At 44.8% G+C, this 20,863-nt stretch overlaps 1 protein-coding gene across 1 annotated transcript in view; it reads right to left on the minus strand.

The window, feature by feature from the left end:
• Positions 1 to 20,863, minus strand: part of pcdh15b (protocadherin-related 15b) — a gene marked incomplete in the record, with an annotated part of 209,215 nt that overhangs the window by 150,151 nt on the left and 38,201 nt on the right. The window contains 2 exon segments of the mRNA XM_034214440.1: positions 1,962 to 2,027; positions 4,970 to 4,984. Of these exon segments, the coding sequence (XP_034070331.1) occupies positions 1,962 to 2,027; positions 4,970 to 4,984 (81 nt within the window).

Below are 20,863 nucleotides of genomic sequence, written 5' to 3' on the forward strand. Positions count from 1 at the left end.
TGAAAAAATCAGACCTACCTTACTTTCCGGGGAAAGAGAACGGCGAGGTCGATTTCAATACTAACTGGCGTTAGTATTACCGTCTTCCTGCAAAGCAGAAGGAGTAGCCGGCGAGCGCCCGTCGACCGAAATGGTTATATTTGGGTTCAGTCTGTGGACCGTTAAGCTTGTCCGGCTACTATAGAGATGTGCTCTGAAGCGAGAAGAGGTGTTTGAATGATGCATGCGTCGTGGTGCAAGCTACTTATAGGGGGTGATTCCCTGACGCTGACGTCAAGATCACCAGCCAATCAGGATTGGCGTAATGAGATTGATGCTTCTGTTTGCTCCGCGATGAGGCGCATCCCAAAGTGAGACATCGAACGGAGTGTTATGAATGAGAACGTTTGTGTCTTTCCCACTTCTAAAACCAAACAGCCCTCCCTGTGTCATTGTTACATAAGCTTAACGTTTGATTATGCTTCTGAGTCAATAAGAAGTGGATTAGTTACATCAAATAAAATGCATTTTCAATTTGTAGGGCCGATTTTATTCGTCTAAAACCCAAAACATTTGAAGCCAATAGTCAAGGTCATGGTGACAAAATAAAAACATAAAAGACTGGCAAAGTTATGGAAGTTTTAACAAAAAATTTCCACGATGACTCACGAGGAGAAAACTAAAGCAGCGTCACTGTCGTGGCAGGTACTTACCAGTCCCAGCCTTGTGTGTGTACCCAGTAAACACTATTAAACACAGTAAAAATGAAAACAGGAGAAACAAGAGGAAGAATAACTTAATAGGATCCATTAAGACATAAACACAGCCATGGCAGCTGGGCTGGTTGAAGAAGCAGCTTTCCTCTCTTTCTGGTGTTGCTTTGCTAATGTCTTTCCATGTCAGTTAGGATTACAGTGATCAGGTCTCACAATTTAAAACTTCGCTGTAAAGCAGACACGGCAAACATCAGGACAGGTTCCTGTTTATGAACAGCAATGTTTAAGCTGCAGATAAGAGGGAGATTTAACCACACTGACCAACATTTCCTCAACGCCAACAGAAGCCTTAATGCACCCCTGACTAAAGTAACTCATCAATTAATTGTGATCCCGTTATCAATTACCTTCTAACTTCACAAACGATGAATACACAAAGCCTGCACACAAAAACACATTATATGATTTGGGGTTGTGTGTTTGTTAATATTTCTTTGTACAGACTTAATGGCACAGCCATCAAAGAAGGAGACACTAATTAGCAAAGAAAGTCTTAAACCGTTTGAGCTATCTCTGGAGACAAAAATACATTGATGATAGGTCCTTTGTTGGAGATGAAAGGTGTCTGAAAACGTTTAGGTGGCAGGAGATGAGAGGAGGAAGAGAAGAAGAAACTAAAAGATATATAGCACACTTTGACAAAAAAACGAGTTATTGTTTGCTTCATCTGTGTAGGGGTATTTTGGGACAATTTCTGGTTAGGTGCAGTGACTTCCTGCCAAGCAACTAGTACACTTCAGGTATGGATTAACACAAATATATAAAATGTAAATTAGTAACTATTTGAGATACTTTTAGGCATATTTTGTCATCTTCGGTAAGAGGTAGGCAAGTTATTCCACCTGATCCAGTCTTGAGGCTAAGCTAAGCTAACCTGCTGCTGCCTGTGGCTTCACATTTCGAATTCTGCAACACAAGCATGTACACACAGAAAGCCGCTCATATCTGGTTGTTGTTTATGCTCATGCACAGCGATTCAGCTCAAATTGAATGACCTAATGTCTTATCTCCTGGGACAGGGATCCAACCATGACACAGGCCCAATGAATATCAATGAGTGCAGGTTACACGCCATACCAATCAGCATCTGCTGCAAAGGTCAACATCTTCTAAAAAAGAAGTTGTCTTAAAAGCAAGAGTGACAGAGCTCCATTGAAATACATTTTCCAGCACAGAATAAAGAAGTAAAACAAATCAATACTTTACCGTTGGGGCTTTCTTCGTCAATGGCAACAATGGTAGCAGGAGGGCCCGATCGAGAAAGCTTACATTCTGGGGGGAAAAAAGGTAACATTTAGTCAACATTGTATTGTTAACTTCTATATATCAGTTATAGAGCAGAGCACCTTAAACTGGCAAGCCCGAAGGTTGCAGTTCTTCTTGCCATTTGTTTTACCGGCCTCATGACTGTATGTTGTTGCCGGACTCCATGTTGACTGTTACCTTGGTGCTTGTCATTAAGGACAAAGCGGGCAAGGTAGGGAGCTTCGATAATTATAGACCAATTGCTCTAGCCAGCGTGTTATCCAAAGTCCTGGAAATAATTTAGTTGGATAGATTATGTTCTTATTTATATACCTCAGATAACCAGTTTGGCTTCAAGGTACTGAGCTATGCATCTATGCTTTGAAGGAAATGGTAGAAAACATATAGAAGACAGAATTCCACTGTTCTGATTGGTTTCATTGATGCCTCTAAGGCTTTTGAACGAGTTAACCATCATAAACTGTTTTGAGACAAAGGGGTGTGCCCAACAGTATAATTAGTATCCTGGGTGTAAGGTTTTAGCGCTAGTATCCTGTTAGTTGTTGTGTTTTTTAGTGTTTGTCTATCTGTCTTATGTTAATGACTTTACTCTCTCTTTCCAGGTGTCGGCACTTCCTGTCCGTGTGGCACCTGCTAGACTGATTGTTGTTCCCGCCCCTGATTGTGTCCACCTGTGCCCCATTACCTAATGTGTATATACTGTATAGTCCTTGGTTGTGTTCCGATAATCCAAAAATCAGCTCCTAAATTCTAACCCCATCTCCTATTCCTTGACCTCTGAGTGAAACGTCACGAGGTTAAGGGATAGTGGATAGGAGAATTCAAAAGGACTTAGGAGAAGAGACTGCGGTACTTAGATAATCCGAATGCACTTTCATTATCCGACGTGTTTATGATGCGCCAACGGACGTCATGAATGTGCGTCTGCTGCTGTGGGGAAACTATGGAAACTACAGTTTTCTATACAGCGGACTACAAACATGGATGTTTAATAAGAACGAGGGACTCATCTCGAGACTCTGCACCGTGCTCTGATGCTGTTGTTTTATGCTTTATGAACGTGGACAACAGAGAAACATATTCTTCATGACCAAAGTTGGAATTGAAATAAAAAAGGAAAGTGAAACTTATGCTCGTCACCCTCTCCCTCCGGTCCACATTAAACAAATGATCCCAATACGTATGATTGATGAAAAGATCTTCAAATCAATACAGATGTATTTATTATAAACGTTAGTCCTTAACACCTATCACTGTGTATATCACCATTCAAACATCTTTTAAAAGTTGAACAAACTCCACACAGCTCAGTAAAGACTGTGAGATGTTGACTTTATTTGATAATTTCAGTAAAAACTAACGTTCATATTTCTCTTTTTGATTATAATACTGATGAACGTTCAAAACAAAGCACTTTGGCAATTTACCACATATGTTTTAAAATGCTTAATAAGCACCGTAACTTTCATGATATAATTTCTCGGTCATAATCGGTTGTTTCCGTGAACGGCCGACTGTTGAGTGACGGCAAATGCTGCGGCTGCAATGCATTGTGGGGCAGCATTTTCTCCTCTCCTTTCGGTTAGGGAGGTCCAGTGGTTCCTAAGCTAAAGGAGGTTATAAAGGAAGTTTGAAACCTCCTTTCCTTTCATTTTGAGAATTGGAACGGCACTTATCATGGCTGCCAGTGATGTACTTCCGGGTCATTTCACTCCGTTAGGAAGGTTCCTAAGCTAAATGGACTATTGGAATGCAACCCTTCTCTCCCTTTGTCTTGTGTTGGTTCGTCTTGTCTTGTCGTTATATCCATGCCTGTTTGCCAGAGATCTATGTTACATTACCTAGTAGAACCTAGTGATTCTATGGAGAGTCCCAGTAGATCCTAGAAGTCATCATTGATAGCTTTGAGTTATTTACAATAAAGAATATTACAAAGCAACGGAATCGAGCATCTGAGTTCTTACGAGCCCATCATATCAATTGGTATGCCAACCAGAGCATGTGGATACAATGGGGGAATGCAGTCTCGGCGCGATTTGGTGTTGGTAATGGAGTACGGCAGGGAGGGCTCCTCTCAACATGCCTTTTTAATATCTATATGAATTATCTAACAGATTATTTAAGTGGCTGTAAAACAGGATGTGTGATTGGTAATGTGATTGTGAACCATCTTATGTATGCCGATGATTTGGCTATTGTTTCTCCTAGCAGTGCTGGATTTCAACAGTTGGTAAATATATGTTCTGATTATGGTGTCGAATGTGATGTTAAATACAATGCTAAGAAGAGCGCTGTAATGAGGAGAACTAAATGTGTACAACTCAACGATGAAGAATACGGATGATTACGGGGAAATGTTTTAAAGTGGTTTCTTCTTTTAAAATAAGTGGCTGCTGCAATCACTCTGTCTGAAAGGGAGCTTAAGCACAGTGTGGTGTATTTCTGAGTGTGTGGTTATGAGTGGCCGTAGCAAGTGACTAAAAGGAGTAAAGGTGAACCATCAGAGGAGTGTAGAACAGCACTGAGGGGAAAGTGGTTAGAGGAGGAGGCAAATGTTGAAGAAAAAGACAATGTTGTTTTAGAGGTAGTGACTAACACCATTTAAAGAAGCTGTAAATACAGAAGAAGTAAAAAAAAAACGTGGCTAAAAAATGCTTTGAGGATAAAGCAATACATACTTAGTTGATAATCTATAGCTTATTAACCTCATTCTTCTCTCTCAGGGAGAGGACAGGGGTTTGGTGGGGAAAGAGCAGAGAGATAATATAATTGGAGTGAAAAAGGTGAGAGTGAATTGACAATGAGAGGAGACTAAAGCACCGTTTTTTCATCGGTAACGACAGCAGAAGCCTTCTAGAGCCATCTCTGCGGGGTGAGCGGGGGTTAATAAAGCAGCACAGTGACTGAACACACAGTTAGCAGAAGAAGAGAGAGGAGATAGTTCTTACCCTCATACTGCCAGTCTGCAGTTTGAGAAATCCCACCAGGAAGGAGAGAAGAAGATGAGGTAGGAAACGACCATAGGAAGAAGAAAAAAGCAGAGGAGAAAATCATGAAAGAGAATAATTATCCATTAGAGTAGAGCAAAACATTTTGAACGAAATAATGTACAAGTGAACAAGAAATGTGCTGTGAGGTGTGCATGTTTGCAGGTGCAGTATACAAATGTTAATGTATTTATCTCTTGAAGCTTTTCCACCTGCATTAACAGCCTTAACATTAGTACAGTACTACTGTATTAACCCAAGCTGAAGGCCCTGAAATGGTCCCATTCAGAGGGGGAGAAAAAGTAACATTGGAGGATGCTCCTTTATCTCTCTGCCAGAAAACGGAAAAGTACAAGAACACCCTCATTCACCACACTGGGCAAAGTTATTGTACAGCTCTCGAGGATAGCTGAGGGGAAAATCCCACAGGGAGTCTGGAAGACAGATATCTGCTCACCTAGAAAATAGACTTCAAGGCACAATAATCACACTTTCCCTCACTCTGTCTCCCTTCCTCTCCACGATTAAACATTACTGTGTGACATCATATATTATCTCAGGATTCATTGGTGTTGTGTCTTGTTTCTTGCTATGGGAGACAGTATTGAGTGTTCCCAAATACAGATTAAACTGTCCAAGGGTTCATAATGAGCTTATCCCATTAAAAAAAAAAACGATTGGTTTTGTAATTTTTCACTCTGAAAAGGAGTCAACGATTGCTTTCTTAGCCAACAGGCAAAAAATGATCCTCAAATCAAGGAAGGTACTTGTACACACATGCATGTGTTGTGTGCACATCTATGATATGTGATGATGTGTTGCAAATATGGCAAATATGACATATATATATATAAAACATTCATAGTTTTAGTCAAACAACTAGAACAAAATAGTCACTTGCGGGAGTCACGAGGGTGGCAAAGAGGAGGCAAATCCTACTTTGATTGAGCTAAGTATCTCTAGTATTTTATTTTCTTTGTTTTTTTTTTAGCCCCTCAGTGTCACACTCCTAAGTTCATGTGACGGTTGTAGTTCTCATTCATAACACTCCGTTCGATGTCTCACTATGGGATGCGCCTCATCGCGGAGCAAACAGAAGCATCAATCTCATTACGCCAATCCTGATTGGCTGGTGATCTTGACGTCAGCGTCAGGGAATTCACCCCCTATAAGTAGCTTGCGCCACGACGCATGCGTCATTCAAACACCTCTTCTCGCTTCAGAGCACATCTCTATAGTAGCCGGACAAGCTTAACGGTCCACAGACTGAACCCAAATATAACCATTTCGGTCGACGGGCGCTCGCCGGCTACTCCTTCTGCTTCGCCAGAAGACGGTAATACTAACGCCAGTTAGTATTAAAATCGACCTCGCCGTTTCTTTCCCCGGAAAGTAAGGTAAGGTTTTGATTTTTCTCAAGCTAGCTACGCACCTGTTGCTAGCTAGCTTCCCCTTACTACCGACACCACGGTAGCGAGGACGCTTTTCTTTTTCTCTCTCACGGAGGAGAAAAGGATTAGAAGTATATTGACACACCAGTCAATATTCTTTGAGAACAAAGGACCCACACAGTCCCTTTTTCTCCGGATTAAGGACGGGTTGGTAACACTTTTTCTCTCAACGACGTACCTCTTGAGAGCGGGTCCTCTGCACGCCACGAGGCGAACAAGATGGACGCCTCTCCCCCTCACACCAGAGGAGTCAGGGACTCGGAGGCTCGGTCATGCGGCTGCGGGTTGAAGATAGCAGGCACAGACTCACACCAGGTCTGCTCGTCCTGCCTCAGGCTGGAACACGCCCAGGAGGCTATCGACAACCCCGGCTCGTGCGGGCATTGTGCCCGTTTCACCCGAAAGAGCCTCCACCGACGGCTAGCACACCAAGCTAGCTTGTTGGAACAGGACTCCCTCATGTCCACTGATTCGCCGTTTGGCAATCAAGACACGGGGGCGTCCGCCGCAGAGACTGAGCCCCTCACTGTGTCGGTCTGGGGCTCACTAACAGCGGCAGCTGCGGAACCGGGATCCCATGCCGTGTCAGGCCGGGACCCGGTGGCGGCAAGAGACGCGGGAACGGAGCCACACGCCTCACCAGGCGGGAGCTCCCGGCGAGACCTCACCATGGTCTCGCCCGTGGAGGATGTCCTGGAATTAGACTACATGGAGGACGAAGAGGACACCTCTGAGTTCCTCCTGTCTGATTCGGATGAGCAAGAAGAAGATATCTTCATGTCATCGGCTCAAATGGCATAGCCGGGAGCGATGGCTGCTCTCCCGGGCGATAGCACACCAGCTTCGCCCTGTCTGAGCATGGACCTACAGGTCGCGTGTCAGCGCACTGCGTCCAGGCTAGACATCCCGTGGCCCGAAATGGCCAAGGAGACCGCCAGGTCCCGTTACGAGGGGAAACATTCTCCCCAAGCAACGAGGACAAGGAGGCAACTCCTCCCGGTCTTCCCGGAGATGTTGGATGAGGTGTCGGTCTCGTGGAGGGACCGACCCTTTAGCAACAAGGCCCCAATCCAGGGTGCCTCCTCCCTAGACTGCGACGGTATGGAGAGGCTCGGCCTGCTCCGCATACCGCCGATGGAACTGCTGGTGGCAACCCACCTCCTACCGAGGATGGGCCAGTCACCAGGCAGGAACCCAACGCTGCCAGCGAAGGTGGATCGTTTCCAGTCGACCATGACTGAACGGTCCTACAGAGCCGCAGCGTTGTCCGCCAGGGCTCTGAACGTTTCCTCACTGCTAACCGCATACCAAGCGGAGCTCTGTGAGGATATGTTGAGTAATCCTGGACCGGCCGTTCTGGACGAGTTGGCCGCGGTCACAGACATTTGTCTCCGTGTCCAACGCTGCGCCGTCCAGGCCACGGGCAAAACAATGGGGATCATGGTGGTGCAGGAAAGAGCTAGATGGCTCAACCTCACCAACCTCCCAGACCGGGAAAAGGAGGATGTGCTTGACATGCCCATCGTTCCCGAGGGGATTTTCGGCTCCGCTCTCGCCTCCATGCAGAGGAGATGCGAGTCGAAAAAGAAGGAGGACGAGGCCCTCCACCTCTGCCTCCCTCGAAGGGCCCAGCCGCTGCCTTCGCAGCGGCAGCCCTTCGTCCACGCTCCCCCGAACCCTGCTTGGTTCAAAATACCGAAAACGCAGAGGTCGCAGTCCGCCCCTCGTCCCCAGCCCAGAGAGGGGACGAGGGCGAGCTGGCCTAGAAAATCTCCGGTTCCGGCTGCAGCCCAGGCGCAGCCAACCCAGAATTTCGGCCAGCAGTCGAGGAAGAAGAAGCGAGCGGCGTGACAGCCCCTCCTTCTCCCCTCTGTGACAGAGCTGGAAGTCTACGGTTCCCCAGCTCTAAATGTGTTCCCGCCGTCTCGAGAGATGCCTCAACACCATCCTCAAGTCCGCATAAACACATGTCACACACACATTTTTCTGTCATAAAACATTTTCCGCTAACGCATCCAGGCTTCGAGCCAAGGGCGCAGCTCGAAAAAATGAAAAGAAAAACGCCTGGCGACCTACCTGGACGACTGGCTGCTTCTCGCACAGTCGGAGCAGGAGGCTGTTACGCAGACAAATGTCCTCGTAAAGCACCTGCTCAACCTGGGTTTCATAATAAACACAGAGAAGAGCATGTTGTGCCCCCGCGCCATGGCGCGCGGAGAGTGATGGTTACTGTGAAATGCGTAATGCCACTGCGCCACTGGTTGCACCCGACTTTTCTAGTACGAGGTGTGCCTATGGGTGCTGTCCTTTCACGGAAAGTGGTCACCACGGACGCATGTCTGACAGGTTGGGGAGGTATTTATGAAGGTCGCCCGGTGAGGGGTCTCTGGAGCAGAGACCTCCAGCGGGCGCACATAAATTACCTGGAGCCTTTTAGCGGTGTTTCTCACCCTAAAACGCTTTCTGCCTTTTCTCAGAGGACATCATGTCCTCGTGAGGACAGACAATACGACCACAATATCGTATATTAACCGCCAAGGGGGTTTGCGTTCTCTCCAGTTACACACACTGGCGAGCAAACTGATCCTATGGAGCGGTAGACGTCTCCTCTCTCTGAGAGCGACGCACGTACCGGGAGTGATGAACCTCGGGGCAGATCTACGGTCCAGAGGTATACCACTTTATGCAGACTGGACTCTACATCCAAGGATTGTGAGCCAGCTGTGGGTGCGTTACGGCAGAGCCGCGGTGGATCTGTTCGCATCGAAAGACAACGCTCAGTGTCAGCTGTTCTTTTCGATGCGCGATCTAAATGCACCGTTAGGCGTGGATGCACTCGCGCAGGATTGGCCCCCGGGCCTTCTGTACGCGTTCCCACCCCTGGCTCTGATACGCCCAACTCTGGCCAGAGTGAGAGAGCAACGCCACACACTTATCCTGATAGCTCCGCACTGGCCAGCTATGTACTGGCTAGCGGAGATATATCAGCTGCTGTGCGGGCAGCCATGGCAGCTCCCACTACGCAGGGACATACTGTCCCAAGCGGGGGGGGCAATCTTTCACCCACACCCAGAGCGCTTGGCTCTATGGGCCTGGCCCGTGAGTGGTACAATCTGAATACAGTGTGACATGAAGCTGACCCTGGCAGCTGCCAAGCGAGCCAGTGACACTCATGCGCTATCTGTACAGTCTTCATGCACTCAGTTCGCCCCAGGGCAAACAGAGTGTGGTTGAAGCCCAACCTTGCCTTTATCTTAAGGCGGTTGGTTCAGGTACCACATTTGACATTGAGGCATCCTCCCCGCCACTGTATTCCTCCGGGGAACAGCGGCCGGATTTACCGTGTCTAGCCCGTGCTGTACGCACGTACAGGGACAGATCAAGGGTGCTTCGTCATAATGACCAACCCCTTGTGTCCTGGGCTAACCCTTATAAGGGCAAGCCTGTTACTAAGCAACGGCTCTCCCACTGGTTTGTGGAAGCAATTGCTTTGGGGCTCATACGAGTCAGAGTTCGCAGGCACCCTCGGGTCCGCGAGCTCTTTCGACTCAGGGTCTGGCTGCATCCTGGGCTCTGTCCATGATGTCTCCCATCCAAGACATTGGTGCAGCGGCGAGCTGGTCCTCGCCGCTCACTTTTGTCCGACTCTTAACAGGCTGGACGTTCTGCTCCCAGTGTGACTAAAGCAGTGCTGGGCACCTGGTTGAGTCAGAGCTCCACCTGTTCTGGTTGGTTTGGTGATTTTCGAGATAAGCTCGTCTGACAATACGGGAGTTACAATTTCCCATAGTGAGACATCGAACGGAGTGTTATGAATGAGAACTATAGGTTACTTACGTAACCCCAGTTCTCAGAGTAACATGAAGTGAGATGTCTCACCAGACGGCCCTCCTTGCTATGGTGAAGCGAGAAGAGGTGCTTATTTTGAATGACGCATGCGTCGTGGCGCAAGCTACTTATAGGGGGTGAATTCCCTGACGCTGACATCAAGATCACCAGCCAATCAGGATTGGCGTAATGAGATTGATGCTTCTGTTTGCTCCGCGATGAGGCGCATCCCATAGTGAGACATCTCACTTCATGTTACTCTGAGAACTGGGGTTACGTAAGTAACCTATAGTTTTGTAGGTTTGGGTGTTTTGCTGTTTTCCATGTCATGTTTTCCTCTGGGTTATTGTCTGGTCCTTTTCCCTGTGTTTTTCCTCTTGTCATTAGTTTCCCTGGTGTGTCTAGTTATCTGATTGTGTTCACCTGTGGCCCTTGTGTTTCTCCTCCCCTGCCCGGCTGTTTCTCATCTTGTGATTACCCCTCCCTGTATTTAGTCTTGTCTCCTCCTGTGTTCAGTGTTGGTGCTTCTTTTGTTTGTGACCTAGTTCACCGTAGAGTGTTTTGTTTGTTCAAGTTATATATTAGATAAGAGCCCTTGCAATAAAGGTATTATCAAGTGTTATCTGCGTTTGGGTCCTACCTGCTTCACTCTGCGTATCAGACAGGCTATAATCATGTGTATTTTCTCCATTCCTGTTCATGTGTCTTCTCGCAATTATCACTGGCCCCGTGTATCTCCTAATCGATATAACCGGCCTGCTCTCGTCTATCCCACATGTTCCACTGAGATCCAACAGCTAGCTGCAGGTGGCCTGTGAAACTGCCAGTCAGCTGTTCTTAAAGCTGACTTCATCTCTGGCTACGCCTCCCTGCAGTCTCTGGATTTCCTTACTCTCACTGAGACGTGGATTACACCATCCAACACATCCACCCCAGCAGCTCTCTCCACAGCATATTCCTTCTCCCATACACCCAGACCCACTGGCAGAGGAGGTGGCACTGGTCTCCTGCTCTCTCCCAAATGGAGCTTTTCCCTCTTCAAGCTACCTAACTTCACTCCTTCTACCTTTGAATTCCATGCCGTCACAGTAACCCATCCTATACAATTAACCATTGTTGTTCTCTACCGTCCACCAGGCGCCTTGGGGGACTTCTTGGAGGAATTAGATAATCTCCTCTCAAACATCCCTGAAACTGGCCCTCCCGCTGTACTTCTCGGAGACTTCAACCTCCAGACAGGGAAGATAGACGAACTAACATCTCTGTTAACCACCTTTGCCTTCTCACTGTCTCCATCCCCACCAACTCATAAAGCTGGCAACGTCCTTGAGCTCATATTCTCAAGGAACTGCTCTACTTCTAACCTCTTTGTAAACCCGCTTCCCACATCCGATCACTTCTTCATTTAATTCTCTTTACCCCTTTCCAAACATAACAAACTAATCTCTTCTCATCCTGCACCTGTCCGCCGTAACCTCCGTTCCCTCTCCCCCTCTACTCTTGCCTCATCGGTTCTCTCAGCCCTCCCTTCCTCTGACTCGTTCCAACTTCTGCCTCCAAACTCTGCTGCAGAAACTCTCCTCTCTACTCTCTCATCCTCTCTGGACTCTCTCTGTCTTCTCACATCTCGGCAGAATCGTCAGTCCCCTCCTGCTCCCTGGCTAAATGATGCACTGCGTGCTAATAGAACCATCCTTCGGGCAGCAGAGCGAAAACGGTGGAAATCCAAACACCATGACGACCTCCTAACCTATCAGGCTCTCCTCTCCTCTTTCTCTGCTTCGATCTCTCAGGCAAAAAGCAATTTCTTTCAAGATAAGATCCAATCTTCCTATTCCAATCCCAAAAAACTATTTTCCATCTTCTCCACCCTCTTGGACCCCTCCAAAGCCCCTTCCCCCTCCTCCCTTCTTCCAAGCGACTTTGTTATCTACTTTGAAAAAAAGGTTGATAATATTCGCTCTTCTTTTTCTGACTCACCTTTACTCACCACTCGGTCACCAGACCCTCCTTTCACCCACACACTAACCTCCTTTTCCCCTCTCTCTCCAAGTGAGGTTCTTACCCTCATTACCTCTGCCCGTCCTACCACCTGTCCTCTGGACCCTATCCCTCCAAACCTCCTTCAGACTATCGCTCCTGATATTCTACCGTTTCTCACCCATTTCATCAACACTTCTCTAACTTCTGGTCACTTTCCAAACAGTCTCAAGGAGGCAAGAGTAAACCCTCTCCTAAAGAAACCCACTCTCAACCCGTCTGATGTTATAAACTAAAGGCCTGTCTCTCTCCTCCCGTTCCTGTCTAAAACAGTTGAACGCGCTGTCTTTAAACAACTCTCCTGTTATCTCCATCAGAACAACCTTCTGGATCCGCACCAGTCTTGTTTCAAGGCAGGTCACTCCACAGAAACTGCCCTCCTCGCTGTCTCTCAGGAACTGCACACGGCTAAAGCAGCCTCCCTCTCCTCTGTCATCATCCTGTTGGACCTATCTGCTGCATTTGACACGGTGAACCATCAGATCCTCCTTCGCACTCTCCAAAAACTTGGAGTTTCAGGCTCTGCACTTTCCCTCCTCACCTCATACCTCAAAGACCGCACCTACAGGGTAACTTGGAGAGGGTCCGAGTCCGACCCTTGTCAATTAACTACAGGGGTCCCTCAGGGCTCTGTTCTTGGTCCCCTCCTCTTCTCCTTGTACACAAACTCGCTCGGATCAGTCATTAGCCCGCATGGTTTTTCATACCACTGCTACGCTGACGACACCCAATTAATTCTGTCCTTTCCCCGCTCAGAGACCCAGGTCGTCGCACGCATCTCTGCTTGTCTAGCTGACATCTCTCAGTGGATGTCTGCTCATCACCTCAAGCTCAACCTTGACAAGACTGAACTGCTTTTCCTTCCGGAAAAAGTTTGCCCCACTCTTGACCTAATAATCAACATCGGCACCTCTGTTGTTTCCCCGACTCAGACTGCAAGGAATCTGGGTGTGACCCTAGATAACAACCTGTCCTTCACTGCAAACATCGCTGCTACAACCCGCTGCTGCAGATACACGCTTTACAACATCAGGAGGATGCGTCCCCAGCTGACCCAGAAAACAACGCAGGTTCTGGTCCAGGCTCTCGTCATCTCACGCCTAGACTACTGCAACTCCCTCCTGGCTGGTCTACCTGCATGTGCCATCCGACCTCTGCAGCTCATCCAGAATGCAGCGGCTCGTCTGGTCTTCAACCTTCCAAAATGTTCCCACACCACTCCGCTCCTCCGCTCACTTCACTGGCTTCCGGTAACTGCTAGAATCCACTTCAAGACACTGGTACTTGCGTACCATGCTGCGAATGGATCTAACCCTTCCTACATCCAGGACATGGTTAAACCGTACACCCCAGCATGTGCACTTCGCTCTGCATCAGCCAAACGACTCGCTGCACCCTCGCTGCGAGGGGGACCCAAGTTCCCATCAGCAAAAACACGTGGGTTTGCTATCTTGGCTCCAAGATGGTGGAATGAGCTCTCCATTTAAATCAGGACAGCAGAAAGCCTGCATATCTTCCGGCGCAGACTGAAAACTCATCTCTTTCGACTCCACTTCGAGCGATATAATTACTAACAAATAACTACTAATAAAGGACTGGCTTACCTAAAGCCAGTTGAGTAGCACTTGAAATGTTTGGCTCTATGAAACCTGATGTACTTATATGATTCTGTTTTCTTCAAGGTTGTATCTTCCTGGTCGAATGTACTTATTGTAAGTCGCTTTGGATAAAAGCGAATGCAATGTAATGTAAAAACAATGTTCATTATCCTGCCAATTCATAACCAGTGTAGTTTGTGTCCTTGCTTACCTATTAGCTAGCATGCTACTTTACATTTGGTGTTTCTACTCAGCCTTATCTCCAATGCAAAACGCTTCCATAAACTTTAAATGTGCACCAAAAATACATTTATACTGTTTTTGACAAACAGATACACAACAGACAATTTGTTTCAAAGAGCAAGAGGTTGTTTGTATTGTATGAAAACTATTCTTTGAGAGACTGGATTGTATTTTCTGCAATAGTATAAGATCCAAAAATACTCAAATTCCTTGACAGGATTTCCCAGCAGCGACATGATGATGACCAAAATGACAATTGTTTGCCATCTGCTAACTTAATTCTCTCCAGTGGGTTGAAGTATTTCATTATTTAAGCTCAATGGTCATGAGGTCCATACTGTCCCTTTAGTTCCACATCTCTGTACAGGTGCCCTGACCAATGTGCACCCTCATTATTTTTCCAGCCACATACACGGCATGATTGCTTTTGCCTTCGTCCACCATCCAAGGTCTCTGTGATGTGAGCGAGAATTTTACCCCGTTACCCTTTTAGGGATTTTCTATGGGTGCATCTCCGGTTAGCAATGCAGAATGATCCACGAGGCATGGAACAATAGTCACTAGTTACATCAGACTCTACCAGCTGGCCTGTGGGTGTGTGTATGTGTATGTGTGTGTGTGTGAACAGCAGATGACAGATGTGTATCCCCTGCTTGACTGCCTTTTTATCCTTCAGTGTAAGCTGATGCTCCTCATTTATTACTAAGCAGCCATTTGTTCTCTATGGGGCATCTCTGTCTCTCTTTCACCTCTCGGTTTCTTCCCTCCTCTGTCTCTTCTCATCTGCCTCCTTCCCTCTACCTGTCAGTCTGCTTTCCCCCTCACATGATAAGAATGAAATGAGATGAAACAGTAAACAGTCTGGGTTTTAACCTAAACTGACAGATCAACACCATGAGATTTCAAATTGAAATGAGCTAAACCTTTTTAAATCTGTACACCCGGGACGAATAGGTAAGCTTCATTTAAAGTCTAATTTGTAACTGTCTAGGATTCATTTGAAGAAATCGTTGCCACCTCTTTCAAGTTAAATCTTGATTAAAAGAAACGCTTCCATGTGTTTGCCAGTATAGGTGTTTGAAATCAAATACATAGTATAAGGAAAATCAGGATGGAAAATCTATTTCAGAGAAATGCAAATCCTCTGCTCTCCTTCCACATAGGTCACAGGCACATTTCCTCACAAGCGTGCCCTTGTTTGTATGAGATATCCAATAATAGGGCCCCTATAGTTAGTGTTCTCCTGTATCCCGGTACTTATCCTCCTTAAGTCTCCACTCATGCTCACCCTCAACATTTTTCTCATGCATTTCTTCCCTCATTGATATGTACTTGTCTTCCTGTAAGCACACACACATTGTATTCTGCTCTCCTCTTTCAAAGTTTCTGTAATAAAATAATCACTGAAATGACTTTGTGCATGAGAAAGTGAATACATCTATCTAATGCCAGGTTTCTGTCAAAAACTCCATGGAGAGCTGTGTGATGGGAATGAAAGATTGAGCGTTCAAGGTGTCGACCATATTTATAAAAAGAAAAGGCTTTGAAATAGACCTCTCTGCTCAGACAATATCAAGTGCAGTCAATGAGAAAAGCATTCTTCTTTTCAGATTTATCATCAGCCTTTTAATTTCAACCTGGAGGCTTTCAATCAATATCTTCCTTAGTTATTATTCAAATTATCTCCATCTAAATTTGGCAGGCGGGCTAAAGCAGCTACGGGTTGCCAAGGGCGGCAGGACAAACAGTCCCCATTAGGAAAAGGTTGACAAAGAAAGAAGAGGGAAGGAAGTGAATGTGAATGCAGCAATCACCCGAGAGTCAAAAAGGGGCTTGATGAAAACCTATATTGTTGTTTAGTATACAAAGACACACGCAGCTTAGCAACTATATCACCATGACACACACTCAGGCATGCTGCTTAGGAACCGTCCCTTCACGACACAACTCCATGTGCATGTTCACGCCACTTTACACATTTGACACAATTGAGCCTGTTCGCGTGTCTGTGCTCACACACGCTAGAGTTACCATCCAATATACATGAGGAGTCAATGAGGCACATGGAAAATGCTGACTGTGTGTCAATTGTTGAATGAGTAACTGCAAAGAAAAGCTACCTAAATTAAAGGCATCAATATTGCTTTAATGTTTTGTTATTGTAACACCAGTAAAGTTCGACATTCATTCAGCCTCTAAATAAAACACATTATTTTAATTTAGATAAGGTTTTTGCACAGATTTAACAAAACAAATTGACGTTTTAATAAGTAAGCCTAAAGCCAGACTTGGGGCTGAGCCGGATTACCTGTTTGCCTTTATTTCTATATGCTAAGCTAGCATTAGCTAGCAGAAATGATGGATATGACGAGAATATTGATCTATTTATCCAACTCCAAGGTGTGAATCCCCAAATATGTGATTTATTTAAATATAAATAAAACTGTTCACTATGGATGTTTACTACCAGACTCTAAGAAAGAGTTTTTAAAGAATCAATTTACATGAATTCTTTGGAGGGAAAATTATGTTAAGCATAGCAGTGGAACATTGTGGGAAGATACAGTGCCTGGGGAAATTAGCACATACTTGGAGAGAAATCCGAATACTAATTATGGCAGCAGTTCATAAAACTCAAGGATAAAGAGCAGCCGAGTGTCTGCAGAGTTTAACTCCATGGCACAAAGTAAGTCGACATGGACCAGCAGAAAGTATTGGCAAGCTGCGGATGCTTTCTTTCCAAGTGACAGTGAAGAAGAATACCACAGGCATCGGAGCCTGATAATGTTTCAGATTCGGCCAGTGAAAGATGCACTGTTGGGCCCACTTCACAGAAGATTAAAAGTAGCAGGTGGTCCTTTAAAGATTGTATTGTTACTTATTCTTCTGTGTTATCCAGTGGGGAATGGGTTGAATAATGTTGCTATTGTAGTCAAGGAAAACAAACAACCTTAAAGCAAAAGTTCCACACTTTGGAGAAGTATTGACTGTCTTCCTTAGAGAGAAGATCAAAGCCCCTTTTACTATGTCTTTTCAAAAATAAATATGAAGCTTAAGCCTATGAGCCTGGAAACAGGAAAACAACTATAAAAATAAGTGGCTGCTAACTTTCGAATTCCAGGCTTGAAAGTATTTTACAAAATATGTTTTAATGCTTTATAAGGGAGGCTGTGGCTGTGGCTCAGTGGGTTTGTGTGCTGATCTGATCCCACTGCAGTCAGCAAGTCGTTGTGTCCCTGGGCAAGACACTTCACCCCAAATGGCTCCTGTGGGGATTGCCCACAGTACTGAAGTCGCTTTGGATAAAAGTGTCTAACAAGTGAAATGTAATGTTTTTTTTACTGTGCCATATTGTGAAAAGGTTGTGCTCATTTAAAGTTGAATTTGTACTTGACTGCTTCCTACTTGTTACCATCTGTTAAATAGTCGCTTGGCTACCTTACCTGGAGTCTAGACTGTGAATAGGAACACCCAGTGCTGGTAAACTCCAAAATATGCTGGAATAATTAAACAAAGGAAGTTCTCGTCTTGTGAGACATCTGTGTTGATTAGATTTTTGAAGAAAGATGTCTGTCTTTAGAGGACAGAAAGTTCCGCTGTTGACTGATGGCCACAGAGTTTGGATGTGGCACACTCAAGAAATGTAAACGTTTTATGATGAAACTGTCTAGTCTGCTGAGCAACCCTGAAGTAAAATTGATGGTTGGGAGATGGAAGAGTCTGCCATTTATAGGATTTCCAATTGAGATGTAATTTTAGAAGAAAGCTTTTCAAATAGTCTTTAAAACAATTCAGTAAAATCTGCAGAAATGATGTGTGTTGACAGTTCTTAACATAATGCACAGAATACAAATTAATGAGGATTTATGGTGTAACAGTGACCTAATATTTAAAAATAAGATTGGGCATGTAGCTATTAATAGTGTGGGACAGGGTTTGTAAGTTCATTACAAATTGGGCCTTTTATACATAACTTAATTACGATGCAAAGAGCCCCTTTGAGATAATTTAGAAATTAAAATAAAATGATTAAAACATGTCAATTAAAATGTTAAAAACAAGAAGCAGTGATAGTTACTTCCTTTATGTATTACTTAATGCATTTCAGCCTATGCAGGTACTTGAAAGTTTAGCAACATAATTGTGCTTTAAATATATACTTTCGCAATCGTTCAGACATGAGGATTGACAGATGGGTAGTCAAAGGTTTAAAATATAGGAGCATACAGACCGCAAAAAGTGTGCTTTTCCTCTAAAAGTTCTCATGTCATGTCCTTTTTAAGCTTGCTTCAGCAGGTACACCAATCTGTGCCTCTCCCTCGGGTCCGATCCCTCTCCGTCTTCCCTCCGCTACCAAACCTTCCATCACCCATTCATCTATCCATCCGATCCGTTCATCCATGGAGGGCAGAGGAGGCACAGAGGGCACAACATCGAAGAGGTGAGGGGGGACTTTTCAAGGGACAGAGAAGAAATAGAAGGAGAGGAGAGGTTGAGGAGATACTAAAATAAGTGAGGATGGATGGATGGATGGTTGGGAAGAGAGGAGTAAAAGGAAAGGACTATAGAAGAGACACAGTGTGACCTTGTGTTTGATTGATGTATCTCTGGAGAAAACGGATTGTAGAACCGCTTGCACACACACAAGGACACACATACACACACAGGCTCAGTGTAGGGATCACCACTTTGTCACTGTGCTGGCGTATCCATTATCCTGACTCTGTCCTTCTCTCTCTCTCTCTGTCTGTCTCTGTCTCAGTAAGTCAGCCCTGTGCCGACCGGGAAGGGGTTGAACACGGCTAACAGCAGTAGTGGTAAAAAGGCTGTAGTTATTCTCGAAACATGTGGTGGAAATACAAATACATCCCTCCAGTAACCCCAAATGCTCTCATGGTTGCCTGGGACATGGTTTTCTGTAAGCAAAGCCTGGATTTTAGATCTTCTGTAAAAAAAGATGAGGATCAAAAAAACATTTCAAAAGGAAAAGTTGGACATTTCGGGTAATGCGTTTATTTGCTTTCTTTCTAGGAAAGAGATGAGAAGATCTTTGCTCTGAAGGAACCCTGCTAAGTTATCTAGACAACTTTAAGCAATGGTTTGAAGACACTGTGATATGTGAGAAAATATTCTCCAAGATGCAATCCTAAAAATGTGCTGACGGAAAAACTACACAGGTTATCTTTAAGAGAGGGCCTTAATTCAGGATGTATCGAGGCTAGCATCGCACGGTGAATGGAGGCAGGGGGAAACAGATAGCTTTGCGTATTATTAAATTGAAAAATAAACCTCTAAAGCTAACTGGTTTATCCTTTGCTCAACTCAGGTTGAAACTTGAAAAGAAAAAGCAAGGCAATGTGCATGTGTTTAGCTTTCCAAAATCTCAATTAGGTTGCCATGTTTAAACAGTCTGCACACAGGACAGTATCATCACTGAATGATGACATGTTGTAACTGTTGCACAGAGGTGCTGGTTGAATGGATAAATCATCATTAAGCAAGTCATGGTTCCAACAGGCAATGCCCCCATGAGAAACACACTCATTTGAACTTTTCTTTTAAGGTTAAACAAGCTTATACGTCAGATATAATAAGTGTTTTCAAGATTTTCATTTTGTTAATGCAGATCAAGGCTAAACATATCTTGATTTCCCAACCTCTAAAACACTGACCAAAACTCACCTTTTTAGACTGGCATTTAATGTGTGATTGCTGGTATGTTAAACGTTGTTTTATTAGCTGGATTTTAATTTGATTTTATATATTTATTTGGATCTTTTTAAGGGGTCTTTGGGCACCTGTAAAAGCGCTTGATAAAACAAATGTATTATTTCTTTAAATGCAATTGTTGTATGTGTTTTGATTCTGTTCTGTTTTGTATGATGTTTACCCCGATTCTTCTCATTATTTGATCTTTATCTGAAAAGTATTTTACTAAAAGCCATTTCATCAGTAGGTATTCCAAAACTGACTGAAGTTCTCTAAAGTGATATAGGAGCTATAAGTGTGTGTCAAGGACAGAGTCTCTGGTATTGACTATAGGCAAAATATAAGCTGCAGTATTTTAAAAGCAATATATAGCGATGGAGAGTGGCATTGAGAGTAAGGCAGAGTACAGGTAGAGAGAGGAAGAGTTCACAAACTAAAGAAATACCAATCTAGAGAAATACTACTCTGCTTTAGATATGAGGTTACAACAAGGAGATGAAAGGGGATGATATAAAGAAATGGTCGACAAGAAAAAGGAGAAGAAAGTGACAAAGCTAGAAGGAAGGGCTGAAGTGAGGAGGGATGGCAGAGTTTGTCACTGAAATATCTAACAACAAAGGAAAGCAGTGATAAATATTAAAATCACCTTGAAAACTTCAACTCCACCCACATCCTCACACTGCCGCCCTCACACTTGCGGCGACATGCACAAAATATGCCATAAATCTGCAGTGCAAGCCCAACACACTGGCACCATTGACTTTAGCAAAGTACCATATTTGTCATGAGAATATATACTGTCCTCCTCCATCACACAGACACAGTGGACACGTTGTCACATACATAAAATGATAGGCTTCACAGAGGTATTATCTCTTGCATGCTTTCGCGTTTGACTGCATTTGATTGAAGATGCATTATTCTGCCTTTATATGGAGGTTGAGAGGGATGAAAGATCATGAGGTCTTCAGAAGAACAACCCGCAA

This window comes from Gymnodraco acuticeps, unplaced genomic scaffold (genome assembly GCF_902827175.1).
Source record: "Gymnodraco acuticeps unplaced genomic scaffold, fGymAcu1.1, whole genome shotgun sequence".
Classification (NCBI taxonomy): Eukaryota; Metazoa; Chordata; class Actinopteri; order Perciformes; family Bathydraconidae; genus Gymnodraco; species Gymnodraco acuticeps.